Here is a 26232-nt window from a genome sequence, read left to right as displayed (position 1 = left end):
CTGTCCTCTCCAACACATCACGCGCCACCACCAAAGCGTCTTCTCCCTTCTGTTGCACCTCCATCACCTTCGCATCTCACCTTCATTCTCGCGCCACCACCCAACGCGATCCCTTGCTATGTCACGACCACCAATCTTCACCATTTTCACCCTCGCACCAGCCAAATCGTCGTCGCGCCAGCAGCACTGCCGTCTAATCTCCACCACAGAATCGTCCACCACTAACCACCAGCCAAATCGCCAGCTACTGCAGATCGCGAATCGCCACTCTTCTCCACCACTAATCGCGTCGCTGCTTGCCTCCACCTGCAACCACAATTAAACCTGCAAGCAAACCGTGGAGACCTAGGGTTTCTCTCGTTCTCGTCGCATAGCTTTGTGGTGGCGTGTGATGCGTTGGAGAGGACGGCTGCCGACGAGGATGGTGGTGACAGCGCTGGATGGTGCGGCGGCTAGGGTTTCTTGGAGAGAAATTAGGGTTTGTCTGGATATGGTGATGATGACGTGGCAGAGACTTTTTATTTTAAATTAAAAAATCATTTAAGTCCACCTATTAACGTTTGCCACGTGCTTATGAGATGCCACGATGACATTTGCACCGTTGTTTTTAACGGCCTGACGGAAAGGACCGGATTGAACATTTTTTAACAAAATATAGGGTCTTACTGAACTTTTTTAAAAGGTAGGATTACTTTGAACCAAACTCCTAAAAGTAGGGACCAAATGATGTATTAAACCTAAAAAGTAAAAGCAGGAAAAAAAGGCATTTTTAATACCCAGTAAACTTATAATTATTCAAATTGGGCTAAATGTCTCACGAATTTGTTTTTGGTATCACTCTAAAAGACTTCTTACTAATGAAGGTATCTTATGTGTATATAAACACATGTCCATCTGTTATTTTATGTGATGTGTGACTTTGTTTCTACCTAACAAATGTCACATTACTTTAACATCATAATGACCCTTAAGTGATATATTGTTGGAGGAGAGAAAATTGTTTTACTTTTGTCCTCATTTGAATTACAAGGGAGTCGAGTTTAATTTATTATAAATACTACTTAAGGGATGACGATATTACTTTAAAGATACACCATATGTTATTTATAATAATATTTTCCAAACCTTACCCTATTCACTAATGTTCAATTTTGCTTGAGTAATAAAAATTCTAATAGAGAAAAATTTGTTATGACATTTCTCATACTCATATTTTAAGTCTTAACTTGAATAAGCTGCTTAATCATATATTGAGATGTTCAAATAATAATAATAATTATCTGAAAACAATTTGATAGACCTTAACATTTGAACGAGTTATACAAAATAATAATTTGACTAAATTTTTTAAACATGTTTTAAATTCTAGTTTTTCATATTCTAACTGATGTAACGAGTTTGAAATGTAATTCTAACTCATCTAATAACAATTTTGCACTTAATGTGGTGGAAGATCTCTCAGCTCTATCAACAATAGTCTTTGAATGAGTTACTTATGACAATAACAAGATATTATTTATCGGATATTTAGTACTAAATAACTTGTAGCTAGTACAACTAAGAGGAAGACTATCAGACACTTTGTGAGGAATGAGTTATCTAACCAGATACCAAGGATTGTTCTACTGAGGGGTAAGTTCAGCGATCATTAATGGGTACCGAATACTGGTTACCATGTTTCCCACATCAAAGTCCGCATCCATCCTTTGATAAGCACGTTCTTTTGAGTCAGGATACCGTCTATCGGTACCTCTTATGTTTGTCGAAGACATTCTCATGTTGGATAATTAGCCAAAAATATGTGCAGTTTCCCACAAGTAACTTGGTTATTGGACCTTTAAGCCAAATAGACCTATAACTATAGTTCGTTCATATGAGAATCTATAGTCAGCAAAACATGTCTATAAATATTATTTTAAGCATATTTTCACTTCTCTTTTGTATTAATTCAAATTTGATTAAAATCTCTTATCAATATTAACTTGAACATAAAATAATCTTTTGTAAGCACCCACTGTTTGATAGAGGACGAATCAGGCTAAGAAGATAAATACGAGTAATGAAAAAATTGCTTAGTGAAAAAAAAAATGTTATGAGAACTTCCGCAATAGCAACCTTTTTTATCATAACTATAATATTTTATTTTGACTTTCTAACTCATTTAAAAGTAACTTCAAAACCACTTGAAGCACCATATTAACCAATTCCATACAAAAAAAATATAAAATACAATTTCAGCGGTAATACACTCAATCACTTAGAATCAACAAATCACTTCTAATTCAATTTTCCCATTACTCGATAATTGTCTGTGTTTCAAGTGTTAGATAAAAGGGAGTAGAAACTGCACCAAAATAGCTAGATATCTGATAACAATCATAAAAAAACAACTACAACTCAAATATAAAAATGAAATAGTTGAGAGAATATTATCTCTCAATTCACAGAACAATAAAACATCAAGACACTTACAAATAAAACTAAACAATTAAAAGTGATTTTTTAAAAGTAATATTAAACTTATTTTAAATTTAATTCTGATTGAAAAAATGTCCTGTAATTAGTTATCTCGTACTTTACATTGAAACAGATGAAAAACAAAATGATAGTTAAAGAGAGAAAAAAAGAAAGAAGAGGCAAGCAAGAGAAAAATATAAATAAAAAAAAGACATAAAAAGAAAAAAATAAAAATAGCAGCCGTCGGCCCAAAACTTTACATTATATATCTGAGAAATAATAAAGAATCTCTCAAACAAATAAGTTATGAAAATAAATGCTAAACTAACAAATTTCTTTCATAGAATTATTTTTGAAGAAATGTTGCCACAGTTCACCCATCTCATAATTACTTCAAATTAGGCATTTTAATTATTAATTAGTTTAAATCTATCTTAACTGTATAGTTTCCTACTTGGACAATCTTTACATATTTTTTTATTGTACCGTATATTCAAATTAGAAACTGTTTTTGTTTTCTAATTTCTTTTTGCAGCAAATATTATTTTTGTAACAGAAACGTGATTGAATTTCAATTACAAGATTTACCATGTTAAATTTAAATCTAAACAATACAAATTATTGTCAATAATTTTTTTTATCAAGGTACGTAGCCTGTAAGTATATAGAGTACTATATAGAAGGAAACTTCGTCCTTTTAGCCAGTCTTTAAGAAGAAGCTAACTGCTACATAGACCAACGTTCCTATTCGTTGTTTCTCTGCATAATTACCACAATTTTACTTACGGATTTTGGTGCTTAATTTACGTCACTGGAAAAACATATATCAGTGCTAGTTAACAATGGAATCAAAATGCATTGTTCCTTTCAAATATTATAATTATTGTCACTGTTATTATCAATATTAACCGTAATGGTAACAGTAATGGTACCATTAATAATAATCATTCATACTACAAAAGTTAAGCACTTCATATTATTCACTACTAACATCCAATAGTGAAACATTCAAGCTAGCTAGCAAGAGCTGAAAATTCCTCGAAACTTCAAAGTTCTTCAAAAGAGCTTCATTGTACATGGTTACATACGGCTTCTCATTGCAAGAGAATGGAAGCTACATTGTACGTGTAAATAATAGGGGTCTGCACACTAGATTTCTCACTATAACCAATAGTAGAGGATATATACATATTTTACCTGATTCAATTCACGTATCACTACAGAGAATTGACAAAAGTCTTGGTTTGGTTCCACCAAAATGGCACACCACACCATGGAGGAGGACTTCAACATCTTGGAGATGAACACTGAGCCTTGTAACAACAGCAATGCAACATGTGCAAAGACAGCAGCAGCACCCCCACCACAGGAACAGAACAACCTCACATCTTCAACTTTGACAAAGAAGTGTCCATTTCTGGTCACCAAACTTCACTGCCAAAGGCTTAGGAGTTTCACAGCAAATTTGAAAGAGGTTGTTTTCGGCACTAAGCTTGCAGTGCTTTTTCCTGCTGTCCCTTTAGCTGTTGTTGCAGATTTTTATGGCCTTGGAAGGGTAAGTGTATATATGAAACAAAATGTTTCATCATTTTCAAGTTATTACTTCTTCCATATATACCATAATGTTAATTAGTCTACGTAAGAATGGTTCATTAACATGAAAATGTTGTGGCATGAAGTGTTTGATTAATTTTCTACCATCTGTAGCCTTGGATTTTTGCTCTGAGCCTGCTTGGACTCACCCCTCTAGCTGAACGTGTCAGCTTCCTTACTGAGTGAGTTTGCATGTGACTTCCTATCTGAAGATTATGTAGTAGTCACTGCAAATAAATTATCTTGATGTTCATGTTTCTAATTCTCTGAATCTGTTTGATTTTTCGTTCAAAATTGAAGGCAAATTGCGTATTACACTGGCCCCACAGGTAAAAGTTTATAAACCATGTTATCTCTCGTTCGTCATCTACATGCAATTGAAAATTAAACAGAGTTAGGTAATAAGTACAGGATAATAATAACTAAAAGGTTAATGTGCTTTTTTTAACTTTGATTCTCTAAAGGTTAATTAAGATGAAATGAAGATTAGAATAATCTTTATTTTTAACTCAAGTTCTCTATATTTACAAAGAATTTTTCTTACAAAAGCCAATCACCTAACATGTGAGAAATTATGTGAGATTACATCGAGTTTTGAGTTTCAACCAATTAAAAGGATTTCAATCTAACATGTTTGGGTTGGATTGGTTCAATAAAAATCCTTAATTTTTTCAAATTGAAGAAAAAAGGCAGCAGTAAATTTTTCTAAACAACATTGTGAAAAGTGATTGAATATTTTTCAGTTGGAGGGCTTCTAAATGCAACCTGTGGTAATGCAACTGAGATGATCATATCTTTGCTAGCACTTCACCAAAACAAAGTAAATGTTGTGAAGCTCTCTCTGCTGGGTTCCATTCTCTCAAACCTGCTATTAGTTCTTGGAAGTTCCCTCCTTTTTGGAGGCTTAGCCAACCTAAGGAAGGAGCAAATATATGACAGAGTACAATACACAATGCTTCTTATCATGCTGTTTCAGTTTGAAAATTTTCTCACTGTTTAATGTTCTTGCTTCTGACCCTTAATTTGTTTTGTTATTTGGTGATCAAATGAGCAGAAACAAGCAGATGTAAACTCACTGGTTTTGTTGCTGGGGTTGCTGTGCCATTTGCTGCCATTAATGTTCAGATATGCCTTAGCAGGAGAATATCATTCAATAGCCACTAGCAATCTACAATTATCCAGAGCAAGCAGCATTGTTATGCTTCTAGCATATGCCGGATACATCTTCTTCCAATTAAAAACACATCGACAATTTTTTGATGCACAAGAGGTGATTGATGTTTTGCCCTTGTTTCAGCACATTTCATAAGCTTTACTCCGACAATTTTGCTAAAGAAATAACATTTCCTCTTCAATATATGACACTAACTTTGATTTATTGAGGATGTAAAACAAGCTTTGACACTTTATATTTTATAGAATAAGTTGGCCTAGTTAAAAACTCTTGTGTTTTGACATAATAGTAAGTTTTGGATACAGTGATAATTAAACATGTGACTCGATCACAGGAAGATGAAAACGAAGAAGAGAAGGCTGTGATAGGATTTTGGAGTGCATTTACTTGGTTGGTTGGCATGACACTTGTCATATCTCTGCTTTCTGAATATGTTGTTGCAACCATTGAGGTACATATGAATAAGTGTTTTCCCTATATTATTCTTGAAGTGCATATGTTCAGAAATTTCAAAGGCTTGAACTTAGATTAATGAGTTATCATCCTTTCATGCTCAACTAGGCTGCTTCAGATTCTTGGGGCATTTCTGTTAGTTTCATTAGCATAATTTTGTTACCAATTGTGGGAAACGCTGCAGAGCATGCAGGCTCAATCATTTTCGCTTTCAAGAACAAGTTGGTATGGTTTCCACATCAATTATTTTACTAAGCATAATTCTCAATTTTGCATATAAGGTTAAGCTTGTCAAATGTGTTTAACTTAAAAAATATATTTATGATGCAGGACATATCATTAGGTGTTGCTATGGGATCTGCAACTCAAATTTCTATGTTTGTGGTGAGGCTAAACTGTTGTTAATATTGTGTATAATGCAAGGTGTGAATGTGGAAAATATATAATGTGATGACACCAAATTTTGATAAACTAATCATGAATGACAGATTCCATTAAGTGTGGTTGTTGCATGGATAATGGGTATAGAAATGGACTTGGATTTCAATCTCCTTGAAACTGGCTGCCTTGCTTTTACAATCATAGTTACAGCATTCACTTTGCAGGTAAACTATGCATAACATAACACATTCTGCATATGTATTTTCTTTCTTTTTTGTAACATGATCTTATTGCATCTGATATAGGATGGAACTTCACACTACCTGAAAGGAGTGGTTCTTTTCCTGTGTTACATGATCATTGCTGCATGCTTTTTTGTTCTCAAAACTCCACTAATCAGTAAGTATAAATCTGTCTATTCCAATGCATGAAGCTACATTACTATGGTCATCTTTATTAGTTTTGACATGAAATGATGGTGGATTTGACTGTGTTAATTATCTGTGTTACAGATGAAGCATAGAGTAGGGTGAAATTCTAAGGTAGACCACAAATTTTAGGTGGATGGTTGTGTCTTTGAAACTAAAGCTTGGAGGTCCACCAGAATGTCAGAGAACCATAGAACATAGCTTTGATGTTTCCCTATAATAAGGTATATACACATAACAGTGTGACATTTAGGGTGATAATTTGAAACCCCTTTTCTCTTTTCTTCACCTTTTCCATGTTTCCCGCTTACTCCATAATCACATCTTTCTTCACTCAATGTAGAAAATAGATACTCACGGAATAAAGTATCATGTTTTTCCTTATTTCTTGCCTTTATAGAGAAACTCTCTTTTCAAACTTTCTCATTACTATTTTTTTTATTAACAGAAACAATCATGATTATTTTTATTTAAATTTAATCACACATTTATTATTTAGTTTTGTGTGTGTACATTTTGTCACACACACACACACACACATATATATATATATATATATATATAATTAAATTATAATTTTTTTAACATTTATTCTCCCCCAATATAATTTATTTCATTTTTAAAATAATTATCACCATAAATGGATCTATAAATCAATTCCAGTTTTATCAATTAATACATAAATATCTAACGACATGTTAACGTGTCATGAACAAAATTAAAAAACAATAATAAAATGATATCGTAATGACTTCTTTTTTTTCCAAAAAAATCTTAGAATTTTTTTGTATCGTAATAAAATATGATAGTAAAACTGAGTGATAACATTATTATACATTTAATATAATAAGCGGAAATTAAAATTGTGATAGGCGAAAAATAAAACTATTATAAATTTAATACATTAATATTATCAAGCAAAAATTAAAATATGATAGTAAAAATATTGATTGATAAAATTTGTAAAATGAAAGTTAAATAATAAAATATTTAGTAAACTTTTAACTAATAAAGAGCAAATATACATAGTGGAACTATCATTCAAGCAACTTATGATATAAAAGTCACACTTATGTGATTTATTATTGATATATAATGTAGAAAAAATATATAAGTATCACGTAAAATTAAACTTATTATAGAACATTATGCGCAATTTTTTAAAAATGTTTTTTATAAATCATAACTCATATTTATATTTAATTTTTTAACCTTTTTTAATGTGTTTTTTTCAAAGAGACGAGATTCCACTCTTAGGCTGTTGGAAATAAAAAATTCTCAATTTTCGAATATAGAACACAAAAAAGTTCAAGGAAAAAAGTTTCCTCCGAAAATCATGAATTTAATTTAATGAATAGAAGTGTTTAATGGACTAAAAAAGTAACATTATTATGCAAGCATCCAGTAATTATTAGCATTAACTTTTTTTTTTCCTATTAATCACATTATCCCAGATAAAATTAATACAATTAACGTTTTGACTTAATAGACTTAGAAAAATTAATTACAAAAGAAAAGAAAAGACTAAGAAAATAATTAATCACATGTGCATCTAACTATAATAGCGGATTTAACTAATCCTCAACTAACTCAACTATATTATAATGGTTCTACTAACCTATTGTTTTTTCCTTGCTAAAAGAAGCACTCCTATTAAATTAAACCATCTATAAAACAATAATTTACTCTTTTATTTAAAATATTAATTATTAATATGCCGTTGATTTTAAATGATGGTAGAATTTTATTTCATAAACATCAGCAAAAATAACATATACTTTACAATAATGTTATGGTAAAAATTCTTATTTTTAAATTGTTCAAAAAATTGGGTTTGGTGTTTTCAATTTTATGTAATAAGTTTTTGGTGTGGGCAACAAGCTGATTAAGTATTGCCTTTCTAATAATTTAAATATTATTTTCTTACAATTTTTAAATCAATCAATATTTTTTTCATAATATGATTATTTATTTCAAGAAAATAATTTCAAATACAGTACCTAATTTAAAGATACAAAATGAGTGAAATCACTATCAATTTTTATAAGTTACAAAAAAGAAAATTAATAATAAAAATACTTTAAAAATAATGGATTCATAAGTGAAGATATCAGTTATTACTCATTAGTATTTTGTTTACTGATTATTAATTTGTCATAGTTATTTTATTTTATTTAGTAAAAAGGGTATATGGTATTAATAATTTTAACTTGTGTATATAATTTTGAAACGTGGAACTCAAGACCCACCACTATTACATATTATTACTATTATTCCGACAGAATGAGGGAACACGGTTTCCTCCAAATTAAAAAAAAGAAAATAATAATAATGATTCACCCTTGGAATCATAAACCCTATATATTCAAACATATTTCTTAAGGTGCACTACATAGTGGTAGGGCTAACTAAAGATAAATAATTTTTAAATAAATATGTATAAAAATAACTAAAAAATATACTAAATTAAAGGTTTCATATTAAAACCAATTTGCATATTTTGTTTTTTAAATCCTCTCGTCTATATTCTTTTATGTACTTATAAACCAAACTAGTTTATTTCTTTTAAGGAATTTTCAGTTTAGAACTTTTAAAAAAGTGTGTGTCTATATCTATATATATATATATATATATATTTTGTTAGAATTAATTAAGTTTTAAGTTTCTCATTAAATTTTAGTATTTTTAATTAAATTTCAATTATTATTATTTTTATTTATTATTATGTATTGAGAAAACTAAATTGTTCCATTGAATATATGTTATTTAATTTTTTTAATTAAGTGACTTTATTGTTATATTGTTATTTTGTTTATTGTCTCTTTAATACGTGAGATGTATGTAGATAATATAAAAGGATATTGACAATTTATTTTTATTAAAAGCATGTTAAATAACAAGTGTCACCTATATTACAAGTAACCGCGGCAAAAGTACCTTGATTGTTATCAAACATGAAAGTCACGTGGAGTTTTACATTACCGATAATATTGTTTGATTTTGATAGCACAATCTCACTATTTTAATACGTAACCAATTAAGAAATGGTTAAATATATTTTTAATTTTTATATTTTATACTAACTTTAAAATTGAATAAATATATTTATTTTAATTTAATTATATTAATTTTTATATATATTAAACATGTTTTATGTTAGTTTTTGCATTGTTACAAATTTTATATGATTATATTAATTTATTTTTAAAGTTTGAAATATATTAAATAATGTAAATAATGTAAATAATTTAAATGTTAATTTGAAATACACGTTTAATTTATTAAAAAAATTTAATATAATTAAATTAAAATGAATATATTAATTTATTTTTAAAATTTATAGACTAAAATATATTAAGATTAAGACAAATTCTAATTTTGGATATTAATAAATTATTGATGTAATGAGTTTAGTTGAGATGTGAATATAAATAATAACGTCAATGAGTTTATATATATATATAACTTGCTTGGGACCGCAAAGCAACGTTGCAACGGCCATTGCCATAACCTGCCGGTTGGGTTTGGAACTCAGCACTCTTGATTTCTCCACCTATTTTCAATTAGCAAGTGGCTTTGGTCAAATTTTATTCAATCATGAAGTACATACTTGATATTATTTTTTTGTCTAACAAATTTTATACCAAACATTATCAGAAGCTACAAGTAGTTTGAAGCAATGGCATTAACTATAGTATAATATAATAATGTGGTTGTTGATGATAAAGTACATATTTGTAGCCATATTTGAAGAGCTCTATAAAATAAGACATTGATGTCTCTTATATTGGCAACAACCAGCATCTATCTTACTTGGAATTTTAAACTCAAACCTCTCTACCTTACAAGTCACAACTATGCCAGCCCAGAAACACTCCTCAAAAGAAGAGCATTATAAACAAGTTGATGGGTGTTAGGGCAGTTAGAAAGTCCACATTATTGCAACCCAAGTTCCAAATACACAAAATGAGGCATCACATTCATTAGTATAAAATGGTTTCAATTTGGGCAGAAGGGTCGGCATCTAGAGTCCCCCGTATGGCAATGGCAACCACAGAGGAGACAAACCATGTTGCTATCATCTTTGGGGTCACTGGACTTGTTGGGAGAGAGTTGGCTAGGAGGTTGCTACTCTTGGAACCTTCTTGGAAGGTTTATGGTATAGCTAGAAAGCCTGAAACACCACCAACCCTTATAAGCCCTTGTTACCATTTCATCTCTTGCAATTTGCTGAACCCTTTGGAGACCCAGAAGAAGCTGTCTGCTTTACAAGATGTGACTCATGTGTTCTGGGTCACATGGGCTAGCCAGTTCCAATTAGAGACTCAGGAAAGTTGGGACCAGAACAAGGCCATGATGTCCAATGCTTTGAACTCTATGCTCTCAATAGCCAAGAGTCTGAAGCATGTTTCCCTTCAGACAGGAACTAAGCACTATGTGTCACTGCATCCCCCCTTTGATGAAGAGAAGCTCCATTGTTACTGCTACCATGAAGAGTTCCCCAGAATGAGCAGATCCCTTAATTTCTACTATGCCCTGGAAGATTTGCTCATTGAGAAACTCAGTGGTAATTGGTCTGTGCATAGGCCTGGTTTATTGTTGGGTAGTTCTGTCAGATCAACTTATAACTTCATGGGGAGCTTGTGTGTTTATGGGGCTATTTGTAAACATTTAAGGCTACCTTTTGTGTTTGGGGGGACAAGAAAATGCTGGGAGGAGGCTTATATTGATGGATCAGATGCTAGGCTTGTAGCTGATCAGCACATTTGGGCAGCAACAAACAGTGGCATAATTTCCACCAATGGACAAGCCTTCAACTCAATCAATGGCCCAACTTTCACTTGGAAAGAGGTTTGGCCAATTGTTGGAAAGAAATTGGGGGTGCAGGTTCCGCAAGACATGCTTGTGGAAAACTTTTGGTTTTCAAGAGCCATGGCTGGGAAGCAGAAAGTTTGGGAAGAGATTGTGGAAGAAAACGGGTTGGTTCATACAACTGTGGAAAATATGGCCAACTGGGAGTTTTTAGATGCCTTGTTTCGTTTACCTTTCAAACTCTTGGGGAGCCGAGACAAAGTTGATGGACTTGGTTTTGGTGAACGGTACAAGACATTGAATTCAATAATGTATTGGATTGATTGCATGAGAGATGAGAAGCTGATTCCCTAGGCTTCTTGGTGGCTTTGACTTCAACTTTGAAGTTTTTGGTAGCAGAAGTTTTTGGTAGCAGAAGTTTATGGAACACCAGAATATGGAGTTTAGTGGCAGGGTGTGCTTTGCATGTGCTGGTTGACCAGACCCTTTATTGCTGCATAGTTTACTAGTTTATATACAGATGGAAGCATCCGATTTAATAATGTATATAACTTATTTTCTACATCAATGTCCCTCTGTGTCATTTATGTATGGATACAGGTGGAGGGGTTGCTTTGTCTTCATCCATTGGCAATAACTAACCCTATCTTTGGTTTTAGTCTCTGTAATCACTTTCCACAGAAAATTTTAATATAAGCTCTCAGATCAGTTTATCAAATGTTCAGGTAGTTCTTTTTTTGAGTTCTTTCTTCTGCTCATATTTGAGACTATGTTAACTTGAGTACTTGATTATTTGTCTGTTAATCCTCGTAATGTTTTATAAGTATTAACTGCAAAATCGTGTATTTATGCTTTGTTTTAGAAAAAAAACATTTAATTAACATTTTAAGGAAAAAAAAGATAAAAAGGTGTGAAACTGTTTCACAATGTGAGATTAATTTAGTGTCTTAGTTTTAAGAGTAGTTAAATGAAAAAGGTTTTTTTTTTCTATAACATTTGATTTTACATCATCAAAAGAATCTAACTCATTTTTCCTTTTTAGTTTTTCCTATAAATATTTCTCTAAACATCACTAGTTTAAAAAGCATTCAAATCTTTTACATGTAGTGAGAAGGAAGATATCTATAAGAGAATACTATGAGAAGATTAGCTTCCAAGTCAAAGAGGCCAGTGGCCATTAACACCAAACATAGACATATAAATTTCATCAAAAACCAAATGCTCCTATGATGTATCTCAATAGGTCAGGAGTCGTGGATATTAAAGAACAGTTATATTCTTCGAATCTAGAAATGTAATTTTAATTTTTGAAGAGAAGTGCAAAGTTATAATAATTAATGTTTCAGTAGTAGCTAATATTGCAATGGAAGTGATCGAAATGCCCTCTTTATTTTTTCAATTAAATGCACTGTTCATTTTAGCTATTAAAATAATGGCGAAGACTGATTCTTCCCCAAAATTTTCATTCTTTCCTTTTTCCTTCTGACAGTGCTAGAAGGCCAACAACCATGTGTTCTATTAAGAGTCCTTGATATCTCTTGGATAAATCAATTAAACATTGCACGTATTCTGATTTTGTATTATGAATATTTATATAATTTAGGTGAACACTTTTATATCATATATTAGTCTTCTTCTGACTATATTATGCAGTATTAAATTGACAGTAAAAGAAAAAAAACTCAGCTCAACATGATGTATATTTATAACTAATAACTTCATGTACATAGCTGAAATTTAACAGATAATCAGGTAAGAATACCTTCAGAAAAGGTTTGGCATTCGTTTGTAAAGAAAACTCTTCCTAATTGCTGGCTTACAAGGATAAAAAATTGGTAGAATAAGAACAGAAATTGGAGCTTCTACAAGAGTTGATTTTAGAAAGGAGCCAAGCTAAACAAGAAAAGGGTAGATGGCAAGATTTGATCACCATAATAGACTGAACTTCATGTGATGCTCCCTCCGTCCATAATTCCATATGTTTTAGTTCCTGATGACTTTATTTGAAGATTGGCCAATAATGTAAAAGTCATCAATCATGGATGTTTAGCATTGTCTTCTCTGATCTTGAACTCTAAATTCTTGAATCACCTCTTTTGGAAGTTCAAGACTTTAACTGACACGGCAAAGGAACCAAAGAAGAGGATGTTGAAGCAGATAAGCACAATGACTGACAGCAACACTGATGACATTCCATTAATGCTTTGGTCATATCCAAGAGTAACGGAAATATACTCTTTGACAGTGCCTTGGAATCCAGGACCCTGAATCATTTCTTCCACATCGCCAAGCTGAGATGTGATAATGCCACGAAGTGTCCATGAAACTGGGCAGAGATAATGGAACCAAATCCACCATACAGGAATATGCTGGAACATTGCAAGACTCGTTCATATTAGGCCAAGATAATAAAAATGTTAGACACATCTAATGTACAAACATAAGCTGTTTTACTCACAGATTTTGGAATAAGAAACCCGGATACAAGATTCCATAGAGAGTAAAATGCAGAAGAAATAACTGCTGCAAAGTGTTGGGTAGGTGTAATTCCAACAGCCATCATACCGTAGAAGGTGAAGTACATGAAAGTAAGGAACAAGAACACAAGATAGAGCAAAAACTTTCCTGCATTCGAGAACAAAAGCCGTAGTCTTGTGTTAGGGTTTGTCTGAGGACAAATTTAGGAATCCAACATGAGAAAATATAAATATGTAGGTAGAAAATTTCTCAGATTTGGCAGCTGGGACCACAGATTTTATTCATGTTGAACATCTTCAACTACTATCTTGTAAAACTAAATGAGTTATGACTAATGGAGCTAGAGTGAGAAGTCCTTCTTTCTATGATGTAAAGGTGGATGAGATCTTACCAGCATCCCTTTCAAAATTGACCATGTAGTATGTGATCACACCAAATACTATTGTCTGAACAGCAACGTATGGGATCTCCACCAGTCCCTGTTAATAAGATAAAGTAACCGTGAAATATGCAATCTGAAAACGAAACATAGCCTTGAAAATCGTTCCTGGTAAAATGGCACCTACCTGAGCCATTGCATATGAGATTGGAGAGTACATTCCAGCTGCTTTCTCCCTGTAAAACACTGTCCTTTCTATTGAAACAACAGGTTGTACAGAAGATGCATTGTTTACTCCAAGGAAAAGGCATGCAGAAAAGAGTGCACCCATAATTACATACACTTCATGTGTTGTTCCCCTGCAGAACATTCAGTGACATGGTTATCATAAATACCTTTGCTTTTGTTTTCATTGATAAGATACTTTTTCTGATGGCAAATGAGATTATGAAGAATGCATACCTCTTTGTGCCGATGTTCCAAAATACGGTACCAAATATCAGGGCGCATATTATTGTAAAGAATATTCTCATTGCATTATAGGGTGGACTCCTCCAGTATACTATATTCTGCTTCCATAAACACTTGAGAAATTGTGCCATTGTGTTTTGTGAGTATACTGTGTCAAACTTCAAAGGATTTGAGCCAGCAGGAGGTTGACCATGTTCCTTAATAGAAGATAACACCCCCCTGAGGTAAAGACGTGACAGAATCATTAATCCCACATGGAAAACAATCTTTCTATGCGAAAGATTACCTAATGATTTCTATATTTCTCAAAACTGATGAGCTTTTGTTATTAAAAGTGTTATTATTGCTATTGTTGATCATATTCATAGACCTTATCTGTTCCTCAAATAGAAAAAATCTAAGGGAGACCATGCCAGTAGCACACAAGAAAATAAATCAGAACCTGAATTGTTCGGAATTTTCGTAAACTTCCGCAAAGTCTACACCAAGTTTCTGTTCAACAGCTGGTGTGGTAATCTCAAGCATCCATGTAGCTGGATTGTAGCCACTGGGGATTGGTGTGATTCCTTCAAGAGACTGCAGAACAAATAGGAATGGAGTTTAATCTGCTCACAGCTCTTCTATGTTCTTCAGAAGCATGTTCTTACTTGTGTGGCTTAAAACCATGAACTAAAAGATGCTTGCTTAAATTCCATGAACTAAATTTCTACTTCAAGCATTCTGATTCTCACACTACTAAGGAGTGGAATGTGAAAATATATAAGAAATGATTGAAGAGAGTGTTACCTGGAAATATTTTATCATGACATCTGATTGCTTTCCAATCTTTCCTCCATAGATGACTCGTCCTCCACGTTTCATTAGAAGTAACTGAGAATGAAGAATCAAAGTTTAGACCTCTGAGATAAGCTACCTAATCATTAGTTATAACAATGGTAAATTGACTGGAGATAGTAATTGAACAACTAACCTCATCAAATGCTTCAAATATATCAATACTTGGCTGATGGATGGTGCACACCACTGTTCTACCAGTATCAACTGTATTGCGAACAGTTCTCATAACAATGGCTGCTGCACGTGCATCAAGTCCAGATGTAGGTTCATCCATGAAAATTATGGAAGGGTTTGCTACAAGCTCCACTGCAATTGTCAGCCTCTTTCTCTGCTCTGTTGATAAGCCAGAACTGCCAGGCATTCCAACCAAAGCATTCCTTAAACTGTCAAGCTCCACCAGTTTCATTACTTGTTCAACAAATTCCTGCAGAAGAGATCACCATGTCAATGATCTGATCATAATTAGGTTTGCTAAGTTATTCATTATTGTCACTGGTTCAGTAAGGAACTTACAAGCTTTTTCTCCATGCTCACTTCCTTTGGAAGCCTTAATGAGGCAGAAAACCACAGGGACTCCTCAACTGTAAGCTGAGGAGAATGTATGTCATTTTGTTCAACATATCCTGAAATTCTGGCAAACGTTTGTTGCACTTTGGGATAGCCAGATATTTTAATTTCACCCTCAATATATCCTCCTGTTTTCCTTCCAGCAAGAACATCCATCAAAGTGGTCTTTCCAGCTCCACTTGATCCCATCAAAGCTGTAAGGACGCCAGGTGCAAAAACGCCGCTCACGTTTGACAGGAGCTTCAGCCTAGTTTCTCCAACGCCTTGTTTTGCAATCTCCTGGTGAACGCAAGTTTATTCAGAAAAAGTTAATCATGAAACAACTTCTACTTGTTTTTGTCTTTGAAAAAACTGCATTCAGGAAACGGAAACTACAATGCCCCCACCTGTGGCATATCAACGTAATAATTGACACCATGGAATGTCATTGTCATAGGTTCAAAAGGAAGAATCATTCCCGAGGCTTTTCCTTCATCACCACTAGATTTGGATCCATTTTTATCAGAACTCTTTTGTGAGTCCTCTTCATCAGTTAGAAGAATAGATCGTGCTTTTTGGATTGCTGTGGCAAGGAAAAGCAACAAGATTACTAAACTGGTCTTTGACTGGAGAAAATGATAGTCTTTGGAGATCAACCGTTGCATACCAAAAGAAACTCCATTGATGAAAATGAGAATAGAAAGATGAGAAAAATTGTTCTAAACTTACGATTGAGATAGCTCAAGCCCCACGTGATCAAGCAGTTGAAAATAACTGTGTAGAGTGTTAAGACTCCAAAACCAATCCAATACCAGTAATCATCAGATGGTAAGCTGTATCCGTTGAGAATATTGTGACCAACTGTGTCTCCCCCAAAAGCAGAATGCTAGAACACAGTTTTCATAGTTACATAAATCTTCTATAAACCACTAGCAATAAAGATGGCAAAGCAAGAATAAACTTAATCAGCATGTATGAAATACCTGCATCCATCTAGTGGCAGTAAATTCATTGACTGAAATTGCTCTTTGTCCATAGGTAAGAGGTGACAACCAGTAACCCCAAATCCACCATGGCTTAATCATAGCTGAAAGAGTAACAATGAAATCATTAACAACAAAACTGCCTTATATCTGCCTTTTATTCAATGGTTCTGGCTGCAGCTTACCTTTTGGGATAATAAATCCTCCCAGCAAGAAGATGATCATCAATGCAGCTGATCCAAATGTATTAGCAATGACCATGTCGCGTGCAAGAGCAGCCATGAACCGGAAGAGACCTAGTGCCATTTGGTGAAGCATAAGTAGGAGAAGCATGTAGCGGAAAAACCTGAAATATTAATCAGAATGCAATGAGTATTAGTCTTGAATATTTTCTAAATGAAAAAAATTCCCAACCAAGGATGTAAAGATAATTACCTTCCAGGAGCGGGGGCAAATCCAACAGAGTAGTACACAACACAAGTCCAAACAACAGCTTCAACAAGGGAATATGGTACCCCAAGAATCCAAGTGGCCAAAGACCATGCCCATCCAGGATAAAATAAATTGCCTCTTTGTTTGTAGAAGACTGGTAGCCGAGCTATCATGAGTGACAACTCAGAATATCCATTAAACATCATGTGCACCAGTCCAAAAAATAGCGCGGACTGATAGAGATTGCCATAAGTCTCATCCTTTTCATGAAACCTTGTTTGTATGAACATTGTGCATGTGACAAGTCCAACAAATGTGACCTTTTACAGCAAGAGAATTTGTCAAATTTAGAATTATAAGTCCCCTTCAAACAATGATTAAGAAATTGTAGAAATTGAGTGTTCTATTGATAGTTGTGTGTGTATAGTGTGCTTTGAACTCTGAACTCATGATCAACTTGTTTATATGTTTTCCATGTTGAATTGCTTGATTGAAAATGTTGGAAGTCTCACATCAACTAAAGATAAAATCAATTTACAATATATAAGTGGGTGCAAATCTTATCTTACAAACTAATTTTATAGGATTGAGTTAGACTTAAAGTTCATTTTTTTAACCAGAAATGCGTTGGAGATAATGTTAATCTTTTTCTTTGTTTTATCCATTGATAATATTCTTTATCTCCCTGGGTCTCCTTTTAACTCATTATCCATTAGTCGTCTAACTTGTATTCTTGATTGTGTTATTTTTTTTACCAAAGGTTTTGTTTGTTTACAGGACCAGGGTTTAGGGTTTAGGGTTTAGGGTTTAGGGTTTAGTTTGAGGCAGAAAATTGTCACCGGATGTGAGTCTTATGGTCTTTATCATCTCCTTTTCTTCTTCATATTCAGTTAGATTTAAAGTCCGCTTTTTAACATGGTATCAATGTCATGAGTTAAAGTTTACTCTAGCAAAATTTGATGCTAGTTGGATCTATTATTCCATTCACTATCGGATCACTCATTAATGCCTAGTCTTATGCAAATGATGTATATACCTCAATGTGAAAGAGTGTGTTGGAAGTCTCATATTGACTAGAGATAAGACCAATTTTTAGTATATAAGTGAATGTAAACTTCATTTTAAAATCGGTTTTATAAGGTTGAGTTAAACTTAAAGTTCACTTTCTAACATTAAATGTGTAGGAGATAATCTATAATAGGCATTTAAATAAGAAGTATACTTATAATTTGTAAGAAATTAATGGTTGGAAGTTGGAACCTTTCTGACTTATACAAAATTAAGAATTGAAAAAATTATTAATAGAAGGAGTGCATCACAATTTAATTGAGATTGGATATACCTGACAGGTCCTGAAAATATAAAGAAACTTGTGCCCGTTGAGCAAGGTCAATTCTCGGGATAAACAGGCCTTAAAGAGCTCCCATTTTGGCACAGCAAATCTAGTTGCGGGTAAAGCTGAAGGATGACTCTTTGATTTATCAAAGGGTGCGGCAACCATGGATTCCACAGCCTTTCCAAATCTAGAGTTGTTAAAGGCTTCTGCAATCTCTGGCACTGAGATAAATTTATAGGGCTTTGAAGGATCAGCCCAGTATTGAGCTTGATCTTTTTTGGAGGTCACCTGGAATAGGAAAATACCAAGTTTTAAGCAATAATAACTTCTTAAAGCATTTGAGTTTGAAAGTTAAAAACCAAAAAATTTACAAATACCTCCTGAAGAAAATCTGCAACTCCCTTGCGGGGTGGAAGTTTAAAACCCAATGATTCAAAAAACTCCAGCACATCTTCTCTAGGACCTTGATATACCACATACCCATCTGACAGAAGCAAAAGATCATCAAAGAGCTCAAATGTTTCTGGTGCAGGCTGAAGTAGAGCCATGAGTACAGTAGCTTCCATTTGATGAACAAAATTTCTTATGCATTTAACAATCTGGAATGTTGTAGAGCTATCAAGTCCAGTTGATATTTCGTCCATAAATAGAGCCTTTCGAGGTCCAACAATCATTTCTCCTGAAGGAAAAATTTGAAATGCAAAAGTTTGTCATTGCTAGCTACAAATTTCAGCTTCAATTAGTGCCTTTGGTAATGCCTTAATCTTCTGGTATGTATATACTACAGTCAAAACTAACATGGATTTAAATTCCTGAATTGTGTTAGTTTCTCTATTCTATTATATTGCAGTGTCCTATCTTATGAATAAAAAGAAAAATTACAATTGAAAACTCCTTCGGTCAAAGCTATATTTCACAATACAAGTGGAAAGAAAACTTCATCCACAAAATATAGGGACTGAAATTGGATCCTTTTTGTATGTAACATCAAAAAGCTAATCCAGTTAGATTTAACATAAGGATATATAACCAAAAGAGTCAAATTCAAAGAAAATTGCAATAAGTTCCAAGAGATCACCTGTTGTAACTCTCCTTTTTTGGCCTCCAGAGACACCCCTTAACATTTCATTTCCCACAACAGTATCTGAACATACATCAAGACCAAGCACTTTCAAAACATAATCTGTCATTACATTGTGCCTTTTCCCACCAACAAGTGATGCCTGTTGAGTAAAATCAGTTTCAAAAGACACAAATTAGAGAACATCCACGAACTTGAGTATAAGCATGATTTTTCACATATTATTTAAGATGAGATGACCTTCATGAAAGCATCAATTTCTGGACTTGGCATAATGTTCTTTTCCTTCTCCAAGCGTTCCAGATTTTTCACAATTTCTGTTTGTGATATTAGACAAGGAAATTAGTATTAGAACTCTGAAATGGAAAATAAAAATAATGAAATTAGTATATCACACACATACCTGCATCACTTGAACCTTGACATCTGTTAGCAAAATCAAAAGTTTCTCTCACCGTCAGTTCTGCAATGTGATTATCAGTTTGGCCAGTGTATGCAGAAGCCCTTTGAATGCAAAACTCGCTTTGCTCATGGCCATTGTATGTGATACTACCACTTTTCTGCAAAGGTATTACAAAATCAAAGTTGTAATATATTTCTAAGATGTGAATGATATTTTGAAAATGATTTAACGTGTCAAAATTCAGAATCTGGCTCATTCCAGTTAGATAAAGGCTATACAAACCGAACCAATGGTATAATGATTATAACAAATTGGTTTCATACTTTCATTTTGCTGTACAATAATTGGAGTACACAGACAAAATGGTTACTATAGACACTAGTTTTTGCAGAATTCCTATATATAAAAAAAAGTTGAGCAAGTTAGGTTGCTCTACATAGTAGTTTAGTACTATTTTTATTTCAAAGATCCACACTTTTGAACAAGTTAGGTTGCTCTACATATATATATATATATATGTCTGTGTGTGTGTGTAGAATTTGCACTACCTTGAGATTGCTATCAAGCTTTCCAGCAAGAGCCAAAAGTAAGGTAGTTTTGCCCGATCCAGGAGGTCCTAACAGCAACGTCATCCTACAAACAGCACATAACATTAAGCTTCATTTTCATCACAATGCAAACATATATGAAACTGGAATTTCTCCATCTAAAAATATATTATAAAACACTTCTCATAAAAACCGTATATGCTTCATACATTATTATACTAATCGATTCAATTCACCAGCCCACTGCAAATTTTTTGGCTAAATTTAAGTACTTTGTTTTTTCATTTCTACACAATGAGCTAAAGCTAGATTAGTATATATATATATATATATATTTCCATGAAGAAAATACGTAAGTATAGTGTGACATAACAGAAAAACATTACCTTCCAGGCTTGATAAGACCACTGATGTTATTCAAGATGGTCAAGGAATGTCTCTGAGGTCGACCTATCCCTATGCCGGCTAGCATACCCTGGATTGCCATCATCACCAATACGAATCAGTTTGGACTGTAAGTTTTTTCACTAATGACTAACAATCATGGATAGAACAAGAAAAAAAAAATTCATCTTATTATAAACTTAAAGCAAGTTATCTATACATTAAAATAACTTTTGAATATACGTTAATATGATAATAGAGTTTCACAGTTTTCAGAATATAAGCTTATTTCATTTTACTTCATAACATTCTTTATGCACAAGTACTTATAAAGAAACACTGCTGTTCGAAGTTATGATCTTATGCATTCTGTTTAAATTCTTGTATTACTAGACTGATTCTAAAGAGTTATATAATTGAACTAATGTTATTAAGCATAGAACATAATCAGTATTTTCTTAAAAAAGTAATTTGTTATGAGAGTGAGTAAAAGGTATTAACCTCAAAGACATCTCGTGTGTGATTGATCAAAGTTGGCAGAGCTCTTGAACCTATCTGAACATCAGCTCCGATAGTCAAGTTTCTGTATCTCACCTCGATGCTTGGCACATCCAATCCAACCCTTTTGCATTTCAAGAATGTGTATAATAATGTTAAAAAATAATTTTTTGAGAGTGTCAGATACATGCATTCTGATTATCATCAATATACAGGTCTCATTTATTTCAGAAGAAAAAGTGTACTTGTTAATCTTATAACTATTTGATCTAACATAGAAGATGACAAAGTGTTTTACTTGTTGAAGCGTTCCTTGATGGCAGAAAGAAGCTTGTAATTGTCTTGTTCATTGGTATCCAAAGCATCCTTGACGACGCGTTCACGGTTGAACCGATCCAGCGTCCTCACATCAATCTGCTCCAAAACCTTGCCTCTTTTCTCCCCTTCATCGTTAATTTTCGAAGATGCTTTCCTTATCAACGCCGTGTTGACACGCTTCTGCGTCGGCAACCTCAGCAGCGCCGCCATTTGAAGCTCCTCCTCGTCCTCCTCCACCCATTCTGCATTTGAAGCCTTAGCAAACGACTCCTTCCCCGCTTCCGAGGACATGTCGAAACTAAAACCTGCTATGGCCATATTTTGCTTTTCTCTTTTTTCCTAAGAACGTTTCCTCCTCTTTTCTTTGCAGATTTCTTTCTCTTTAAAGAAAGAACCTCCGAAAAGAGGAGGAAGATAACTGTTTCCTATTGATTTCTTTATCTAGTAGAGAAAATACATATCAAAAGAGAGGAAAAAAAAGAGAAAAGTTAAAAAACTAAGGAAGAGTTTTGATGGAGAAAACGAATGCAAAGACAAAAGTTTCGAGATTAGGTATTTATATGCAAGATATGCATGAGGAGAGGAGGGACCGAGTCTCATGCATGCAACGGTTTTTGTTTCCACGACAAAGTTAGCGTATCATTGTCCTTTCGTGGATACAAATAATGCTTGTACAATTGTAATGAAATTTTGTAAAAAAGCTTTCCTCGCACTTATTACCTAGGATCTGAGGAGGATAACTGTCTCGGTTGATATTTTTGGGATCGAGAGACTAACCTGACGTGTCTGCGGCTGTTCGCTCGCTTTCAAACTCCTGCTATTGGCCGATCGGTGTTGGCACAAACTGATCGGTCTCCTTCTTGACAAGGAAGGATAATTTTTTAGTTGTTTTTTTGAGTGGATTTGTGAGTAATTGAGAGTGGATTTGGAAGTAAAGTTTGTGAGAATTAGTGTAGGATTTGATTGATGTGATAGATTTTAAAAATTAGTTTAATTGGTAGAAATTAAAGATTACCAAAATGCCCCTAGTTATAAAAGTAATATAAAATGTTATTTATAAATGTTATATTTAATTGTAAAAATGTTTATAAAGAAAAAAAATTTATGAATAATTTATAAAATTAATGTTTAAAAATTATAAAAATTATAATGTATAGCCCTGTAACCGGTTACGCATTTGCGTAACCGATTACACATGTGCCAGCCAAAACTTCATACCGCTGTAACCGGTTACGACTCTGCTGTAACCGGTTACGCCACCCTCGTCGTTCCGTAACAATTGGAGGGCACATACAACTTTTTCGCAACAATCCACTCAAATCTCTTCGATTTTGCGAGTGACCAAAATCGAAGATATCCTGCAAATCCATCCTCGATGATCCATCCTTTTCCTCTCAAACGAACAACACACAGTTTATAATTCATCGCCCACAATTCCCGCAATTTCGCTTGAACAGTGTTATCTGTTCATGCGAAGACAGCCTTAAAAGTGATATATAAGAATGTTTTTTTATTAATAAAATAAGTGTAATAAATTTCATCTTATCATATTAATTAAATGTATTATAAACAGAATATATAAATGATTCTGTAAAAGAGAAAAATAAAAAAATAAAATATAACCAAATCAGTTACAAACACGTAACTTTTACATCAAAAACAAGTTTACAGAAAATCTACGCTAAGTTAATATGAAATTCAGTTTTCAAAAAATATATACTAATAATATTTGAATTAAGGAGGATATGATTGCTTTTCTTTCATACGTTTTGCCTTTTTTTTTTCTCTAAGATTATATGATGACATGGATGGTCATGATGTTTGTGGACTTTAAGAACCCACACCGTGGACGACTAGATCAGGTGAACGTTGAATTATGCTTTAGATGAATGAATTAAGCTTTTTTTTTTTTTTTTTTTTTTTGTATTGGGTTTGTATCCATTGCCATAAAAAAGAGAGTTGAAAAACAATTTGCACAAACAACATCCAATATCACAATATTTAGAAAGGTCTAATTTTTTTTTATTTGGAGAAAATTGTGACTATTTTATACTACAAACTGATAAACCGAATAAAGTCTCATGGATATATGAAATTGTTGATAAAATTCTTATTCTTTTGATTGAACAGTTTGTATACTATTGTGGCTAAGAAGAAATTGAAGGCTTATCAATCATGACTGCTCCAGAGTTAGTGAGTTTTCTAAAAGCGATAGATGTGAAAGAAGAAGAGAAGTCTTATTAAAGGAGTCGTTATTTGTCAAAAAGTTACGAAAATATTGAAAAATTTGGGATACTTATGAATGAGTTTAATCCAATTGCTATGCTACATACTACTTATGAATGAAACGTTGAAAAAGAATAATGAGAAAGTGTTTCGTACAGTGGGACCAATAACTTCTCCTTCATATTCTTTTTTCTAATCTCTTGACATGGTTTTCCATTTTTGTTACAATTATTATCAATTTTCTTCCTTCTAGTTCTCAAGCCAAATGGAGGTGTATTTGTCAAACACGTTTACAAGTCAATTAAAGAATTTGATGAGTCGTTAAAGTAAAATTTTAATTTCGTAATAAATGCAATTATTTATTTTTTTATTTTATTTTTATATTTATAAAAATAAAATTTTAATTAGAATTAATTTAATTACTGTCCAAGAATTCATAAACATGTTTTATCTTGTTAAACATATTAGATTTGGATTAATGATTTTAATGTGTCCTAGGATCGATCATATTTTAATATGTGTTACCAATCGGTCATATTTTAAGAATAGATTGAAGAGTCATATAAACACAAGACAATTTTTTTTCACTACACAAATAGTTTAAGTTAAATGCACAACTTAGATTTAAAATCACTCCTTAAAGTTACAAGAGTTCTCACAAGAGTCTTAAAAAACTCATACTAAACCTCAAAATCCTCACACTTAGTATTTTATAATAATGATTTTATTTTAATTTAAAATTTATTTTACTTCAATTTATATTTTGGAAAACTGATTTCTGCATTATTTTTAACAAATTATTTTAAAGGGTTAAATATGTTTTTAATCCCTCAACTATCAAGCGTTTTTGGTTTAGTCTCTCTTTCAAAGTTTTCTTCATTTTCATCTATAATTTTTAGTCCTCCATCACCAAAGGCATTAATTTTTTTCTGATGTGGCTAACAGTATGCCACGTGTAAGGCCTATTTTAATTTTTTTTACTATAATTAAAATCAAAAGAAAAAACATTAAATTGGATGATCAAAATTGGAATCCCTTTTCTTCTTCCTTCAAGGGTTTATCTTCTGTGAGCACTCTTTTCTTCTCCATCTTCAACCAGTCATGGCGTCACTTGTTTGGAAAACAAAGAAGAATTAAGAAAACTACGTTGTGCGAACAAATCAGTGAAAAGAGGAAATTAATTTTCTCTTTTAATTTTCTCATCTATCTCTTTCTCTTTTAATTTTCTCTTTTCACTGATTCGCTCGCACAAAGTAGTTTCCTTCAATTCTTCTTTGTTTGCCAAACAAGTTAAACGTTCCACATTAAACATCATGGGTGATTGAAAAAGGAGAAGAAAAGAATGTCTGCAGAAGAAAAACCCTTAAACAAAGAAGAAAATGAATTCCAATTTTGACCCTCCAATTTAATGTTTTTTCTTTTTATTTTAATTATAGTCAGAAATAAAATTAGAATTGGCCTTCCACATGGTACACCGTTAGCCACATTAGAAAAAAAATTAACGTCGTTAGTCATGAAAGACTAAAAATTACCGTTTCATTAAGGAGAATGATGAAAATGAAGCAAACTTTGAAAGATGGACTAAACCCAAAAATGCTTTAAAGTTAAGAGACTAAAAACATATTTAACCCTATTTTAAAAATTACTTTTTAAAATATTAATATACAAAATAAAATTTAGTATAGGGACTAAATTTTTTTAACTCATTTTTACTTTCTTTTTGTTAATCCAAATAAAGTCATTAGAGATTTATTAACATTAATTTTTTTAAATCATCTTATATATAAAGGAACACAACTTATGAAACAATGTCAAAATAACATACAAATACATGCTAGTCAAAATCCATTAAGATTTATTCAACTTAAAATCAATATTTTCCCTTAATTGATGGAGCATGTATCTCTTGAAAGAAATGCATCATTAAGAAAGGACCATATGTTTCAAGAGCTAAAAACAAAAGTTTTATGATTTTTTTCGCTATTTCAAAAATGTGTTTTGTACTATATGACCA

General features: G+C 32.6%; 3 protein-coding genes across 3 annotated transcripts; 2 read left to right on the top strand and 1 right to left on the bottom strand.

Annotated features, from left to right (window-relative positions):
* The first annotated feature begins 3655 nt into the window (after positions 1-3655).
* LOC108342379 (vacuolar cation/proton exchanger 3) lies at positions 3656-6870 on the top strand. The gene is made up of 11 exons (XM_017580146.2): positions 3656-4012; positions 4165-4232; positions 4351-4379; positions 4794-4990; positions 5105-5320; positions 5559-5675; positions 5786-5902; positions 6008-6061; positions 6166-6282; positions 6364-6457; positions 6571-6870. The coding sequence occupies exons 1-11, from the start codon at positions 3716-3718 to the stop codon at positions 6579-6581; spliced, it is 1317 nt and encodes a 438-aa protein (XP_017435635.1). The 5' UTR covers positions 3656-3715; the 3' UTR covers positions 6582-6870.
* A 3407-nt stretch (positions 6871-10277) lies between these two features.
* On the top strand, positions 10278-12002 carry LOC108342636 ((S)-8-oxocitronellyl enol synthase CYC2). Its single transcript, XM_017580432.2, has one exon. The coding sequence runs from the start codon at positions 10480-10482 to the stop codon at positions 11650-11652; it is 1173 nt and encodes a 390-aa protein (XP_017435921.1). The 5' UTR covers positions 10278-10479; the 3' UTR covers positions 11653-12002.
* A 996-nt stretch (positions 12003-12998) lies between these two features.
* Positions 12999-22483, bottom strand: LOC108341487 (ABC transporter G family member 31-like). Its single transcript, XM_052878704.1, has 23 exons — positions 21973-22483; positions 21678-21798; positions 21179-21267; positions 20793-20877; positions 20245-20401; positions 20082-20158; positions 19839-19983; positions 19138-19439; positions 18767-19048; positions 17428-17744; positions 17178-17338; positions 16993-17096; positions 16739-16895; positions 16417-16592; positions 15977-16309; positions 15597-15887; positions 15413-15496; positions 15069-15202; positions 14618-14845; positions 14343-14514; positions 14168-14255; positions 13757-13923; positions 12999-13667 (listed from the first exon to the last, which is right to left on the bottom strand). Exons 1-23 carry the CDS (start codon positions 22308-22310, stop codon positions 13386-13388), a joined length of 4290 nt encoding a protein of 1429 aa, XP_052734664.1. The 5' UTR covers positions 22311-22483; the 3' UTR covers positions 12999-13385.
* Positions 22484-26232: the final 3749 nt, after the last annotated feature.

This window comes from Vigna angularis, chromosome 6 (genome assembly GCF_016808095.1).
Source record: "Vigna angularis cultivar LongXiaoDou No.4 chromosome 6, ASM1680809v1, whole genome shotgun sequence".
Classification (NCBI taxonomy): Eukaryota; Viridiplantae; Streptophyta; class Magnoliopsida; order Fabales; family Fabaceae; genus Vigna; species Vigna angularis.
This window is presented reverse-complemented; position numbering and strand designations above follow the sequence as displayed.

Coding starts and splice junctions, on each gene's coding strand:
- LOC108341487 (XM_052878704.1), bottom strand. CDS start 22,310: ATGGCCATAGCAGGTTTTAGTTTCGACATGTCCTCGGAAGCGGGGAAG. Junction 19,049..19,137: donor TTGCAGATTTTCTTCAGGAG/GTATTTGTAAAT, acceptor TTCCTATTCCAG/GTGACCTCCAAAAAAGATCA. Junction 17,097..17,177: donor AGGATTTATTATCCCAAAAG/GTAAGCTGCAGC, acceptor TTACTCTTTCAG/CTATGATTAAGCCATGGTGG.
- LOC108342379 (XM_017580146.2), top strand. CDS start 3,716: ATGGCACACCACACCATGGAGGAGGACTTCAACATCTTGGAGATGAAC. Junction 5,321..5,558: donor AATTTTTTGATGCACAAGAG/GTGATTGATGTT, acceptor ACTCGATCACAG/GAAGATGAAAACGAAGAAGA. Junction 6,283..6,363: donor TTACAGCATTCACTTTGCAG/GTAAACTATGCA, acceptor CATCTGATATAG/GATGGAACTTCACACTACCT.
- LOC108342636 (XM_017580432.2), top strand. CDS start 10,480: ATGGTTTCAATTTGGGCAGAAGGGTCGGCATCTAGAGTCCCCCGTATG.